This window comes from Bipolaris victoriae (genome assembly GCF_000527765.1).
Source record: "Bipolaris victoriae FI3 unplaced genomic scaffold scaffold_19, whole genome shotgun sequence".
Classification (NCBI taxonomy): Eukaryota; Fungi; Ascomycota; class Dothideomycetes; order Pleosporales; family Pleosporaceae; genus Bipolaris; species Bipolaris victoriae.
The window spans coordinates 32,674-45,894 of NW_014575373.1; the positions used below are offsets into that span (position 1 = coordinate 32,674).

Below are 13,221 nucleotides of genomic sequence, written 5' to 3' on the forward strand. Positions count from 1 at the left end.
TCTTGCTGTGTCCATGCCTAGTCTGGTTTCCAGACGCATGGTCTTGTTGCTGGTATGAAGTCGTTGAGAGATCATCCCCACCCAAGGTGTTGGTGGGGCGTTTTTGTGCGCAATGTTCACTCGACTCTCTTCAGCCAACTTCAATGGCTGCCAATGCGCCAATGACCTCTTCAGCAACCCCGCCATTCTCTACTACCATCTTGGTCACCTGCGCAATCAAACTTCTCTTCATGCCACCCCGAGGTGGTGTCCATACGCCTGATGTCGCCAGCAGCTCGCGCTGCGTAAGGGCGTCGGCAGTCGACGTGGGAGCAGTACCGCCAGTGGCAGTGTTCATCGAGTTGGGCACACCTGGTGGTGTAAGATGGGACGGAGGGTCAATGGTGCGTATCGAGACGATGCGCGCACCCGTAGCGGAGTTTGTCGAATTTGTGCATGCAACGGCAAGGACAGCGTCTGCGACTGCTAGCTCCTCCGGGGCCGGGTCGAAGATGATGTTTGCGCCAACGGCCATGGCTAGTACGATGACGGGTGGCTTCCCTAGTTGAGGCGAATTCTTGTTTGTTCCTGCCTGCTTGGGGTACAGGGGAACGGCTGCGTCCCAGTCGTCGTCAAAGAGCGGATCCTCGTCCTTTTCCGACTTGAGCGCGGGGAGGCGTGTGGTAAGAAGGGCAAGGTGGGATGTCATGGAAAGCATGGCAAGCGGGTAGGAGAGGGGCGGCGAGAGCATGAGGATCTGGCATGTGTCAGAGGGAAAGTTTGTGGTGGGGTCATGGGGTGTGTATGGCTCCTTACGTCGATGTAGAGCTTCCAGTGAAAGCGCCTGTTGATGTAGAGCCGGTCTTTGAGCTCGCCACTCGCAAGCAGGCTCTCAGAGAGCATTGAAGCGAGGAATACGGGCAGGGCATCGTCCTCTCGGAAGCCCGGTATCTCGACGGTTATGTCGACCCACGCATTCTGGCCCTTGGCCGTGTTCTCGTCGGCGCCGTCGCCCATGTCTACATCTTCTGGCTCGCCCAGGGTCGGCAGCTGGCTCGTCTTTTCCACCTCGGCCTTGACGCCGGCAAGGGCCTCTGTGCCGTCCTCGAGGGCAATGCGCGCACTTCCGTTTGCAGTGGGCAAGACGTCATACTCTGCGCGCATGGAGCGAAAGTCGCGGGGCCCTTTGGTGACATCGCGGCGGATGGGGGGCGTCTGTGTCAGGGCCCTGCGCAAAAAGAACAGCTCCACGGGGGAGAAGCTGACGAGGGCGTGCTGGGGCGCCATGGGGGGCGGGTGGTGGTGGGCGACGTGGAGTTTGCTGGTTGCTCTGCTGGGAGGGTATTTCTTTGCACTGGAATTGCGAATTGCTGCCACCCCCCGGTCCCACGGCTAGCGGCCCCGGTCGTTTGGCTGCAGCGTCACTCCCTGGGCGGTATGGCGTGCAAGCTACCTCGCGCGACAACACCAACGTGCAGTCCAAGTGCCGCCGACTGACCGCTGGTCTCGCGGAACACGGCCGGCTGCCCTTTGTGCACTATCTATACCTTTGCCAGAGGCCCCCAACAAAGGGCGCTCGCCATATATTCCCGCCGGGGCGAGGCCATGCCACTGCGATCCACGCCATACGCTACCCCGTCACACGTACCGCGCGTCCCCCATGTCACCCCCGACCTCCAAGCGGCATAGCGGTAATGGCATCACCACCATCGACAAGCTCGACTATCCTTCAAACCCCGCGCGTCGCCCTCTCCTAGCCCCCGACAGCGACACCGAGTCACAACGACGCAGCCAGGGCACCAGCTACGCCGGTAGTTTCTTTGAACAGGTTGCCGAGGGCATCTACGAACAAGACCGCGTCAAGATGCAGCGCGCCGTACTTCGCTGGCTCAGCTTTGTCTGGGCCATCGTCATCTGCCTCTGCGCCGGCAGCATCACCGCCTTCTCTCTCTATGGACATTTGTTCCAGTCCAAGCTGCATTACACCCAAGTTCAGGTCAACGCCGTCTCCATTGGGGCCGAGCTCGGCCTGTACCTCCTCGTCCCCATCTTTGGATACCTCTGCGATCGTCTGGGCCCTGGCGTTCCCGCCGGTCTCGCGGGTGTCCTCTTTGGCGCTGGCTACTTTCTGGCTGCATTTGCATACCGGAGCGGCCCGCCGCCTGCAGCTGGCGGTCATGGATGGCCCTTTGGTGTCATGATCCTGGCCTTTGCCTTTGTCGGCATGGGCACGAGTTGCATGTACCTATCTGCCGTCACGACATGCGCAAAGAACTTTGGCCGTGGTAATAGCAAAGGTGTGGCTTTGGCGGTACCCATTGCCTCATTTGGACTGAGCGGCATGTGGCAAAGCCAGGTTGGAAGCCGCTTGTTGTACGAGAAGAACGCCGATGGAACCAGGGGAGATGTCGACGTCTTCCGCTTCTTCCTTTTCTTGGGCATCCTGCTCCTTTGTGTCGGAACTGTCGGCTTCTTCGCTCTACGCATCGTCGACGAGGAAGAGATGATCGACGAGGCTGTTGACGAGCTCGAGAGATCGGGTCTTCTACAGCGTGATGGCTTCTTTCACCAAGCTGCACAGCACCATGGCTACGGCACCATGGAAACGCAGGACCTGTCTGACTCGACCTTTGACTTCCTACAGTCTGAAGCCGAGCGTCTGAAAGCAAAGGCAGAAGAGGAGGCCCGCAAGAAGACGTGGCTTCTAAACGAAGAAACGCGTCTTTTCATCATGGACCCGACCATGTGGTGGCTGGCAGCTGGCTTCTTCCTCGTGACTGGACCCGGTGAGGCCTTCATCAACAACCTAGGCACCATTATCGAGACACTCACACCTGCTAACGTCGCAACCAATACCTCACCAGCTACCCACGTGTCGATTGTCGCCATTACCTCGACCCTCGCTCGCTTGGCTACCGGCACACTCTCTGACATCCTTGCTCCTGTCGCACAGTCGCACCAGCATCGCCGCAACCCAGAGTCAGTCGCAAACTCTGTGTCATCCCTGCCGCCTCCTGAGCAGCCCCGAAAGTTCACCGTGTCTCGCATCACTTTCCTTGTAGCATTCGCTTTCCTCCTCTCCCTCGGACAGCTCCTGCTTGCAACTGGTTGGGTCCAGAACCACGCCTCTCGCTTCGCGGTTGTTTCCGCCCTCATCGGTGCGGGCTATGGCGCCGTGTTTTCCCTCACTCCCATTGTTGTTTCTGTCGTCTGGGGCGTCGAGAACTTTGGAACTAATTGGGGCATTCTGGCCATGACGCCTGCTGCAGGCGCGACCCTCTGGGGCGCCGTATACGCTACCGTGTACCAGAAAGCCGCAAACAGTGCCGAGGCTGGTGTTGAAAAAGACCCAGAAGACGTTCTTTGCCATGGCAAGGCATGCTATGCGCCCACCTTCTGGGCCATGACTATTAGTGTTTGGTTCGCTATGGGCCTTTTCCTCTGGGCATGGAGAGGCCCTGGTGGTTGGAAGCGAAAGGGCATTGCTGTATAACACCCTAGACACATCTCGTTTTCCTTATCCATTCCCTGTTTGTCTGTTTATTGTTTTTATGCATGGCGAAGGGAGTTTTTTGTCTCTGTCATTGTGCTTCATTGGGTTTCTCGCGTCATTGCTCCTACGTGATTTTATCTTGTCGATGTGCATTGTATCCATCTGGTCTGGTCTGATCTGGTCTTTTGGTTAAACCCCTCATTTGATAGTTTTGCATTGAAATTTTCAGCATGTTGAAGAATTACGATACACAGCGTGTATGAAAATCTGAGTGTGTGTATGTAATGTTGGCAGCCACGCAAGATAAAGTGGGTAAAGAGGGGGAAAGATAAGCCCCCAAACCCGTCGTCCCAAGCACCGCGCCCCCGCAATCCAGTTTCCCCACTTCCATTATCAGCTTATCAGAAACACCACTGTACCACCTTTCCTCTTCCCTAGCTGCGTTATCGTATTCACCCTACAACACATCATCATAAAGCTACTAATTCCGCAACTCGCCACCTGTAACGGGTCTTCATCAGAAGGTACACCGTCATCCCCATCCACCTTCCTGTCTCCACCTCAGCAGGAGCCCAGTTCGAGTCTCGTGGTGTCCTTTTATTCACTCACTCGGGTAACCAGTGATGCTGGAGGGACCTAAGCAATGAACGCAACTTGACGAGGGAAGAAATTCTGCAGTCTGGTGTTCACCATGGGACGGCGGTGCTGGATTACTCTTATTGGGGTTGGAATGTGGCTTGGCGGGCTGGTGTATCGACTGATATTTTTGTTTTTGTCTTTTTTTGTTGCATTCTACTCCTTCACTCACACACACACACTCTCTCTCTCTCTCACATTACCTACAAATACTTGCAAACCCGACAAAGGAAAATAGCCAATCAAGCACACCTTGTCTATCCACTAATCAACTTCACTTCAGCTGACGACAGAACATTGTCACTCTACAAACTACCACATCCATCATCCATCATGACTCCATTTTTGCATCATCACTAATCATAGGTGGAGCACATGTAGAGAAAGAGGGAAGAACACACAATGGAAGTTATTAAATGTTATATTCCTTTGGTTGAACAACCATATGCATCGGGCATATACGCCAGGCAAAGCAACACTGGCTTGGCCACAGCACTCTTCACGCCGTGCACAGTTGTCAAACATCAACTCTTTGTCTAGCCATCATCATGAGCCTTTAGCAGTTCCCAATTTACACCCGCGACCCTAATATACAAAGCACGCGCTTAACCAGAGAACTCCTTAATGTCCGTTGTCTTGCCGGGAATCAGAGCCAAGGGCACAATACCCGACACGTGCATCTCGGGGCCGTAAACGTGCATGTTGAGGCCGAGCTCTTGGCCGACGCTCTTGATGTTCTTGAGACCTTCCTGGTAGTTGGGACCAGCACGACGGATCCAGATCTGGACCTTGTGCTCAATGAGGAGAGGAGCGACTTCTCTCAGAGCGCGAATGACACCCTTGAAGGTCGAAGCAACGTTGGTGAAGTTGGCAATACCACCACCAATGAAGAGAACCTTGCCCTCCTCGTGTTGAGGTGCCCTGAGCATGAGGTCAAGGACAGTACGGGCGTAGTGGAAGGTCTGGGTCTCGGTGGGGGCACCAGAGTATTCACCGTAGTTGGCAAGCTCACTAGCGAAGCCAGCAGAGGCGATAGCGTCGGCGTAGACGACGGAGGCACCACCACCAGCAACTAGGGTCCAGACACGGCCAGTGGCGTTGAGAATGGTCAGCTTGAGAGAAGCACCAGTCTTTGCGTCCATCTCGGCAATGTATGCCTCCTCCTTGCTCATCTCACGACCGAAAGGAGCAGGGAACTCCATTGGGGGGCCGACATCGATGGTAGTCTTACCATCCTTTGCGGGAGCAGCAGCTATTCCGAGCGCATTTGCACTACGGGCAATAGCCCACTTAGCACCGCACTCGAACTCAGCAGTTTGGTCGAGCTTGGCAGCAAGATCAAGGAAGTGAACCTCAGCTGATGTCTTTTCCTCGTTGGGGATGACGACGAGGGGGTTAATCTCGAGGTAGCTGCAGCAGTGCATTAGTGGCAAGTAGTAGGCGCCGCAGACAGATAGCTTACGTGAACTGGCAGTCGACGTAGACGGCATATAATCTTGAGATGAAGTCAACGAGGACGTTGTGTACACCCTGGGGGACCTTCTTCAGGAGAGTAGCAGCAATCTCCTCATTTGAAGGGTACTCCTTGAGGTCGACAGGGATGAGAAGCTTCTCTGCCTTCTCGTCAACATCGCCAACGTCGACACCGCCTTCGTGGGTGAAGAGGATCCAGTCGCCCTATCAAGTGCAGATGTTAGCGGCTAGATCGGGCTAGGATTGGCAGGATTGGCAAGATCGCGCAGTGGCCCACACAAATGCAGCTGGCAAGAGCCGCAACACCAAGGGCCTGGAATGATAAAACCCGGTAGAGGGGCGTAATATGCTGCAAGCGCCTGGAGAATTGACATGTGAAAGTGGACGTGCGCATCGCAAAGGAGTAGGTGCTTTGCAGAAGTGGGTCGGTGAGTGTTCCCTTCGTCCGGCCCGCCTTCAAACAAAACCAGGCGGTACGCCCGTGTGCTTGAGCCAGCCTACCCGCACCGCACGCTCTTGCGCAGCTTACGCCCAGCACACCCAAACATGTCTTTTCCACACCTGGCACTGTGCCAGGCGGCGTTCTCGCACAAACCGACTTGAAACGACTCGAAGTAAAGAAATGAAGAAAAGAGACGAAAAAAAAAATTAGAAACACGCTGAACGTACCTCTCGGACGGAGTTGATGTTGATGTAGTACTCGGTGTCTTGGGGATGGGGGACAAAGGGCTCGACCAAGAACTGTCTCAGGACACCATCGACAGTCTCGACACGCTGCTCCTTTCCTGCCCTCGCCTCGATCCACTCACGCGCCTCGGGCCAGGTCTTGTTCAAGGCCAGCAGACCGCTCTTGCCTCGCCTCTTGATGAGCTGATCTGGCTTTGCAACGAACTTGGAGCCGGGGGTCAGCAGCCATGGGTATGTAGCCTCTGCCTGGTCGAGGATGCCCTTGACATCCTCGTCGGCGGGGAAGTACAGCGATGCAAGCTTGGGGGGAGGGTTGTGTGTAGCCTGGGCAGGCAGAGGAGTGGGCTTGATGACTGGGGCGCGGGTGAGGTGGTAGTTGAGGATGGCCTTGCCGTCGGCCTCGAGGATGGACTTTGCTGACATTGTGAAGCTGGGTCAGACTGCACTAGAGGTGGTGAGTATGGATGGGAGAGAAAAGAGGAGAAGAAGGAGCAGGTTGCGGGCGAGGCAAGGGACTGCAAGGAGATATGGCAAGGAAGGAGGAGCAAGAGAAGAGCAGAGCCAATGCTGGCAGCAATGTCGGGGTGAGAAATGGGGCGTTGGGCAATGTCCGACGACAGCGACGACTTCGGACAACGATGGTGAGGGGGCCGGGACGACAAGATGCAAACTGGCAGGGCGGGGCTGGCGGCACGAACCTATATTTGTTGGGGGTGGTTGGACACAGGGGGCAGCAGGAGCAGAAAGAATCAGAAAGAATTGATGGCAAAAAGGGCAATGGTCAGACGGCGGGCAGTCGAGGCTTGCGAGGCGGTCTGGTGTTTTTTCCTTGCGTGTTGAGCTTGGGAGGGTGCAGGCAAATGCAGGGCTAGGCTATTCGGCGGGTTGCTGGCCTATCACCGCCGACCCACCCCACCATGGCCACAGGAACAGCGGGAGGGCGTCTGTGCCCCTCGACAACATGGTAACCACCCGAAAGCAGCGCAATCCCGACGGCTTTGGGGCGGACTTTGCCCACCAGGCGGACTTTTCCCCTTGGAGGCGGACTATGGCAGCGGGCGCCGGAGACAATGGCTGGTGGTTGCCTTTCCGTGCGAATTGCAATGGTTGTCCCGACTCCGAGGGGCGGCGTTGGCAACGACAAGCAAGACATTCGGGTCCCCGTTCACCGCTCGGGTCTTGGGCCTAGCGCCGCAGCGATTTAGTTTGTGCAGCTCAGTCTCCAGCTCAACACCGCCAGCAGACCAACAGAGCAGGCGCCCACACCATCGGCCACAAACGTTGTTCTCTCCTCGCAACCTTCTCCTAAATTGTCCAAGCATCTTCCGCACTGCCCCTCGCCCGGCATTGCACCCATAAGGTCAGTTCCCCTCTCGATCCCCTCCGCTCCGCTTCTATTCCCCTCGTGCCTGTCTGGCCCCTACACCTAGCCTGCTGCATTTTTTCCCCCATCGCAAACTCCCTCCTCTGCGATCCCTTCCGCCAGCCATTGCCGCCGCGCCTAACTGTCCACGGCTGCACTCCATACATACAAGAGCCTGGGCCCGACTGACCCTCTGCCCTCCCCAGAAATTCCCCGAAGCCTCCCTTCGACAAGTGACGCTCCCATACACACACGGCCACCATGTCCTCCTCAGCGCCTGCCCAGGCGGCCAACGACAACATCCGTCGCTTTGCCGCCCCCTCGAGGCCCTTGAGCCCTCCGGCCGCCCATACCCTCTTCCACCCGAGGACACGATGCTTCGTCTAGTAAGAAAACACACCCCCCGCCCTGCCCCAATGCAGCCGAGCACCTCTCTAACATGCCGGCAACAGCGGACTGCAGCCCCGTGCCGTCCAGGGCATGCTCGACTTCGACTTCATCTGCAAGCGCAAGCAGCCCTCGGTCGCCGGTATCATCTACACATTCGGCGGCCAGTTCGTCAGCAAAATGTGCGTGCCAAGCAATCGTCCCACTTTGGTGTGACTGCTCGTCTGACAACAGCCAGGTACTGGGGAACCAGCGAGACGCTGCTGCCCGTATACCAGACCGTCGAGAAGGCCGTTGGCAAGCACAGCGATGTTGACACCGTCGTCAACTTTGCCTCGTCGCGTTCCGTCTACCAATCCACCATGGAGTTGATGGAATTCCCCCAGATTAAGTGCATTGCCATCATCGCCGAGGGTGTTCCCGAGCGCGTAAGTCCCCGGGACAGTTCTTGCATCTTGGAAAATGGAGCAAAAACTGACATTGGTTAGCGTGCTCGCGAGATTCTCCACGTTGCCCAGAAGAAGGGTATTACCATTATCGGCCCCGCCACCGTTGGTGGCATCAAGCCCGGTGCGTTCAAGATTGGAAACACTGGTGGTATGATGGACAACATTGTTGCCTCGAAGCTCTACCGCCCCGGCTCCGTCTCATACGTCTCCAAGTCTGGAGGTATGTCCAACGAGCTGAACAACATCATTGCCAACACTACCGATGGTGTGCTCGAGGGTGTTGCCATTGGTGGTGACAGGTACCCCGGTACTACTTTCATTGACCACGTTCTCCGATACCAGTCCGACCCCGACTGCAAGATCATTGTGCTGCTCGGTGAGGTCGGTGGTGTTGAGGAATACCGCGTCATTGAGGCTGTCAAGTCTGGCCAGGTCACCAAGCCCATTGTTGCTTGGGCCATTGGTACCGTTGCCGGTATGCTCAAGACCGAGGTGCAATTTGGTCACGCTGGTTCTTTCGCCAACTCTCAGCTCGAGACTGCGGCCACCAAGAACAAGACTATGAGGGAAGCTGGTATCTACGTGCCAGAGACCTTTGAGGACATGCCCAACACTCTTGCCCAGGTCTACCAGAAGCTGGTCAAGGACGGAACCATTGTTCCCAAGCCCGAGCCCGTTGTTCCCAAGATCCCCATTGACTACTCATGGGCACAGGAACTCGGTCTCATCCGAAAGCCTGCTGCTTTCATTTCCACCATTTCCGATGACCGTGGCCAGGAGCTGCTCTACGCTGGTATGCCCATCTCTGACGTCTTCAAGGAGGAGATTGGTATCGGTGGTGTCATGTCGCTCCTCTGGTTCCGTCGCCGTCTGCCCAACTACGCTAGCCGTTTCCTCGAGATGGTGCTCATGTTGACTGCCGATCACGGTCCCGCCGTCTCTGGTGCCATGAACACCATCATCACCACACGTGCCGGCAAGGATCTCATCAGTGCCTTGGTTTCTGGTCTTTTGACCATTGGATCGCGCTTCGGTGGTGCGCTTGACGGTGCTGCTGAGGAGTTCAGCAAGGCCTTTGACAAGGGTCTCAGCCCTCGTGACTTTGTTGACACAATGAGGAAAGAGAACAAGCTGAGTAAGTGACTTTGGGAAGAGATTTGTGAGTGCAATAGCTAACATTGCCCAGTCCCCGGTATTGGCCACAGGATCAAGTCCCGCAACAACCCCGATCTTCGTGTCGAGCTCGTCAAGGAGTACGTCAAGAAGAACTTCCCCAGCACCAAGCTGCTCGACTACGCTCTTGCCGTCGAGTCAGTCACAACGTCCAAGAAGGACAACCTGATTCTCAACGTTGACGGTTGCATTGCTGTCTGCTTTGTTGACCTTGTCCGCAACGGTGGTGCTTTCTCCAACGAGGAGGCTGAGGACTACCTGAAGATGGGTGTACTCAACGGTCTCTTCGTTCTCGGCCGAAGTATCGGTCTGATTGCTCACTTCCTCGACCAGAAGAGGCTGCGCACTGGCCTCTACAGGCATCCTTGGGATGATATCACCTACCTGCTGCCTTCGCTGCAGTCTGGTGGTGCGCCAGGTGCCGAGGGCCGTGTTGAGGTTAGCTTGTAGAGTAGTGCTTTACAAAAAGCCAAGGGTATGTCCGGTTCTAGTCGCTTGATAGTAGACCGAAATAGGCGTTTTGAGCGCGGTGGACAAAGGCCTTGAACTGCATCGCAAGGCCGCTGTAGCAATACTTGCCAGTCGTTGGCAGAGATATCTTATTTAATATCAAACAAACAAGTAACTGAGTTTGCTGTGCGAGAAGAGTTCTTTAAGCCGGGTGGATCGGCAGCTTGTGGCGAGGTTAGTGGGAGGCCTCAATTCAATGACAGGTCCAGCCTTGCCCAAGTGTGGGTTGGACCGTGTTGAAAATTAGGTTGAGATGAGCCGCTTCTACATTTAAACTCCACCCTTTTCACGCCAGTAAAGCTTGTCATGAGTACACCGCATGCACATGCACATGCATCCATAGAAGGCGTCCTGCGCAAGGTCAAATAGTCGACGGCTGGGCTGCACGCAATGTACATTTGTGGTTACCTCCCGTCCACGTGCGACAAATAGTAATTCCAATGTGCCGTGACTTGAATTGTACCTGAAGACATGGCGTGTTTCCTTTGACCGGTGGTCGGTGATGCTGTCAAGAAGCGTTTACTTACATGGAGCAGTAGCCACATACGGTATGGCGGCCATGGCCTTATATGAGAACAGTCAATCACAGCTTAGGACCAGCAGACACTAACCACTGCACTGCTACTCGGCCCCGACCCACCACGTTTGACAGTCCAGCGGGATCCTTCAAGGGGAAACAGTCATACCATTTCTCATGATCCTGAAATGCAATCTGGCTGATTTGGAAGCCCATAAACACCACGCCATGCATTTTTCTCGCGCGTGCATCTGTCGAGGTTGAGCGATGTACAGTCGAAGTTATTGGCCTGCGCATTGGTTTTTAGTCGACACAGAAAACACTATTGCTGCAGGGTGGGACAATACGCCGCAATGCGCCCCACTCAGGCATGCAGCGCGTAAATAGATGGGATTTCATTCTACGCTACTTCTTCTTTAGGCCGCTAGTCACCGCCGTAATTGGGGAGCTACGAGCCTGTGGCTTGTTTCTTCTGGCGGGTAGCCTAATTAGTTGCCGGTTTGCCTTGAAGGTGGATATGCAGCTAGTTGCCTGTGCCGCATTCATTAAGAATAAATAAAGATGCAATCCCAGTGCCTATGCTCAAGCTTGTCCCTGGTACTAGATTATACAAATTCAAAAAAAAAGCTGTCAGCATGCTCGTGCGTATTTCGGTTGCAGCTGTGGCTTCGGCCGGGCTTGTCGTAGCCCAGGCTCCTTCAGATGATAGTACTCACTACACGCTTGCCTCCTTCGCCTTTATTCGAACTGGAGAACGGACACCCATTCTACGAAACAATACCCAGGTCCTGACGGCGCTAGGCGCCCAACAAATGTACACGCTCGGAGAAAACTTCAGAACAAGATACATTGCTGGCGACTCGCCAAACAAGCTTGGTGTAGAGCATGTTGCAGGAATGTCAGTCGATGTCATAGACAATGACCAGATAAGAGTTCAAACTCTGGAAAAACCGTACCTTGTTTCTTCTGCACAGGCATTTATGCAGGGACTATATCCTCCGAACAGCAATTCCAACGGAACCGGACAAGTCGCTAGCCGCCTTGCAGATGGCACCCAGGTTGACTACCCGCTCAACGGATACCAGTATGCTGGTATCCAAGCTGCTGCACTGGAAGACCCAGACTCAAGATTCGTTTCTGGATCGCAAAACTGTCCTCTTGCGCAAGTAGCTGCGCTGAACTTTTTCGAAACAGAAAAGTTCAAGGAAACGGAGGCGGCCAATGCCGATTTGTTCAAGAAATTGAACATAGATTGGCTGGAAGGCACACTTCCCGAGGCATATTTGTGAGTTCAAGCATTACATAAGTTCGTATTTACTACAAAGAGAAGCTGACAGTGTCAATAGTAATGCTCGCTCGGCTCTTGAGATATCCGACTACATCTCTTACCAATACTCGCACAACTCCAGCGTCTACAAGGCCCTATCAGCAAACGACTCTGACTACACTGGTGCCTATGACCAGCTCAGCCATCTTGCCGACGAAGTTGCCTGGCACCTCTACGGCAACGCATCCGACCTATCAACGGATGCAAACTACCAAGCCATCGGAGGCAAGACACTCGCCAGCTCCATCCTCAACACCTTCAAACTCCAAGTCCCGGATAAAACCAGCCCGAGCAACTCGAGCACCCCATCCCCGCGCCTAACCTTTTACTTTGGCGAGGAAGACGCAATGCTAGGTCTCAACTCGCTCCTCAACCTCGACACCAAATCCCCATCTTTCAAATCCATCCCTTCCTACGCCTCCTCCCTCATCTTCGAGCTCTTCAGCACAACCAAAGACCAGAACCCCAAACCCGAAAACCTCTGGGTCCGCTTCTCCTTCCACAACGCCACCACAGATGACAAACAACTCGTCGCATACCCTCTATTCAACCACGGCCCCTCAAACACAGACATGTCCTGGACCGAATTCGAGCGCCAATTCAGCGCAATGGCCGTATCCGGCATATCGGACTGGTGCCGCACATGCAACAGCGGCAGCCTATTCTGCTGGGGCGCCGAAGCAAAAAAGAGTCTCGATGACTTACCTTCTTCCTCCCCTTCCTCCATCCGCGAACTCAAATCCCGCCTTTCACCCGTCGTAGGCGGAATCATTGGCGCCGTCGTCACGCTCGTCGTCGCTGCCATTGTTTTCGCCCTCGTCATGGTGTTTGGCGGTGTGCGCGTGCACCGGCCGCAACGCAGCGTCAATCATGACAACGATGGTAGTGCTAAGGGAAGGGGATTAGGAGGTTTCAAGGGCGTGGCGAAACTTGCTTCCGATGCCGATTTGAGACTTACGAGTGAGGGTGCGGCGGGTGCGGATGCGAAAAGGGGGCATGAAAGGATTGGGAGTTGGGAGTTGAAACAAAAGGATTTTGGCAATGGCGAGGAAGTGAGTCGGAAGAGTAGTTTTGAGAGGATTGATGGGGTTGTTGCGGCGAGGGTGGAGCCGGTTCAGAGGCTTTGAGGGGTGGATGTGTGTATGAGTAGGGTGATGTGGGGTTTATACTGCGATTTAGCTTATGGATGGTTGCATCAGTGTGTATGTATATAGTGGGAAAGGGATG

The 13,221-nt window shown here is 55.0% G+C and overlaps 5 protein-coding genes across 5 annotated transcripts; 3 read left to right on the forward strand and 2 right to left on the reverse strand.

Annotated features, from left to right (window-relative positions):
• Positions 1-130: 130 nt before the first annotated feature.
• On the reverse strand, positions 131-1,266 carry COCVIDRAFT_92110 (hypothetical protein; the record flags this gene model as incomplete). The annotated part of the gene is made up of 2 exons (XM_014703854.1): positions 131-736; positions 796-1,266. The coding sequence occupies 2 exons, from the start codon at positions 1,264-1,266 to the stop codon at positions 131-133; spliced, it is 1,077 nt and encodes a 358-aa protein (XP_014559340.1).
• A 373-nt stretch (positions 1,267-1,639) lies between these two features.
• Positions 1,640-3,472, forward strand: COCVIDRAFT_24269 (hypothetical protein; the record flags this gene model as incomplete). The annotated part of the gene is made up of 1 exon (XM_014703828.1): positions 1,640-3,472. The coding sequence occupies one exon, from the start codon at positions 1,640-1,642 to the stop codon at positions 3,470-3,472; it is 1,833 nt and encodes a 610-aa protein (XP_014559314.1).
• A 1,241-nt stretch (positions 3,473-4,713) lies between these two features.
• COCVIDRAFT_91954 (hypothetical protein) lies at positions 4,714-6,691 on the reverse strand (the record flags this gene model as incomplete). The annotated part of the gene is made up of 3 exons (XM_014703855.1): positions 4,714-5,518; positions 5,571-5,785; positions 6,251-6,691. 3 exons carry the CDS (start codon positions 6,689-6,691, stop codon positions 4,714-4,716), a joined length of 1,461 nt encoding a protein of 486 aa, XP_014559341.1.
• Positions 6,692-7,892: 1,201 nt separating this feature from the next.
• On the forward strand, positions 7,893-10,090 carry COCVIDRAFT_91943 (hypothetical protein; the record flags this gene model as incomplete). Its single annotated transcript, XM_014703856.1, has 5 exons — positions 7,893-8,017; positions 8,084-8,200; positions 8,257-8,446; positions 8,507-9,602; positions 9,654-10,090. The coding sequence occupies 5 exons, from the start codon at positions 7,893-7,895 to the stop codon at positions 10,088-10,090; spliced, it is 1,965 nt and encodes a 654-aa protein (XP_014559342.1).
• A 1,212-nt stretch (positions 10,091-11,302) lies between these two features.
• Positions 11,303-13,121, forward strand: COCVIDRAFT_35366 (hypothetical protein; the record flags this gene model as incomplete). The annotated part of the gene is made up of 2 exons (XM_014703857.1): positions 11,303-11,952; positions 12,014-13,121. The coding sequence occupies 2 exons, from the start codon at positions 11,303-11,305 to the stop codon at positions 13,119-13,121; spliced, it is 1,758 nt and encodes a 585-aa protein (XP_014559343.1).
• Positions 13,122-13,221: the final 100 nt, after the last annotated feature.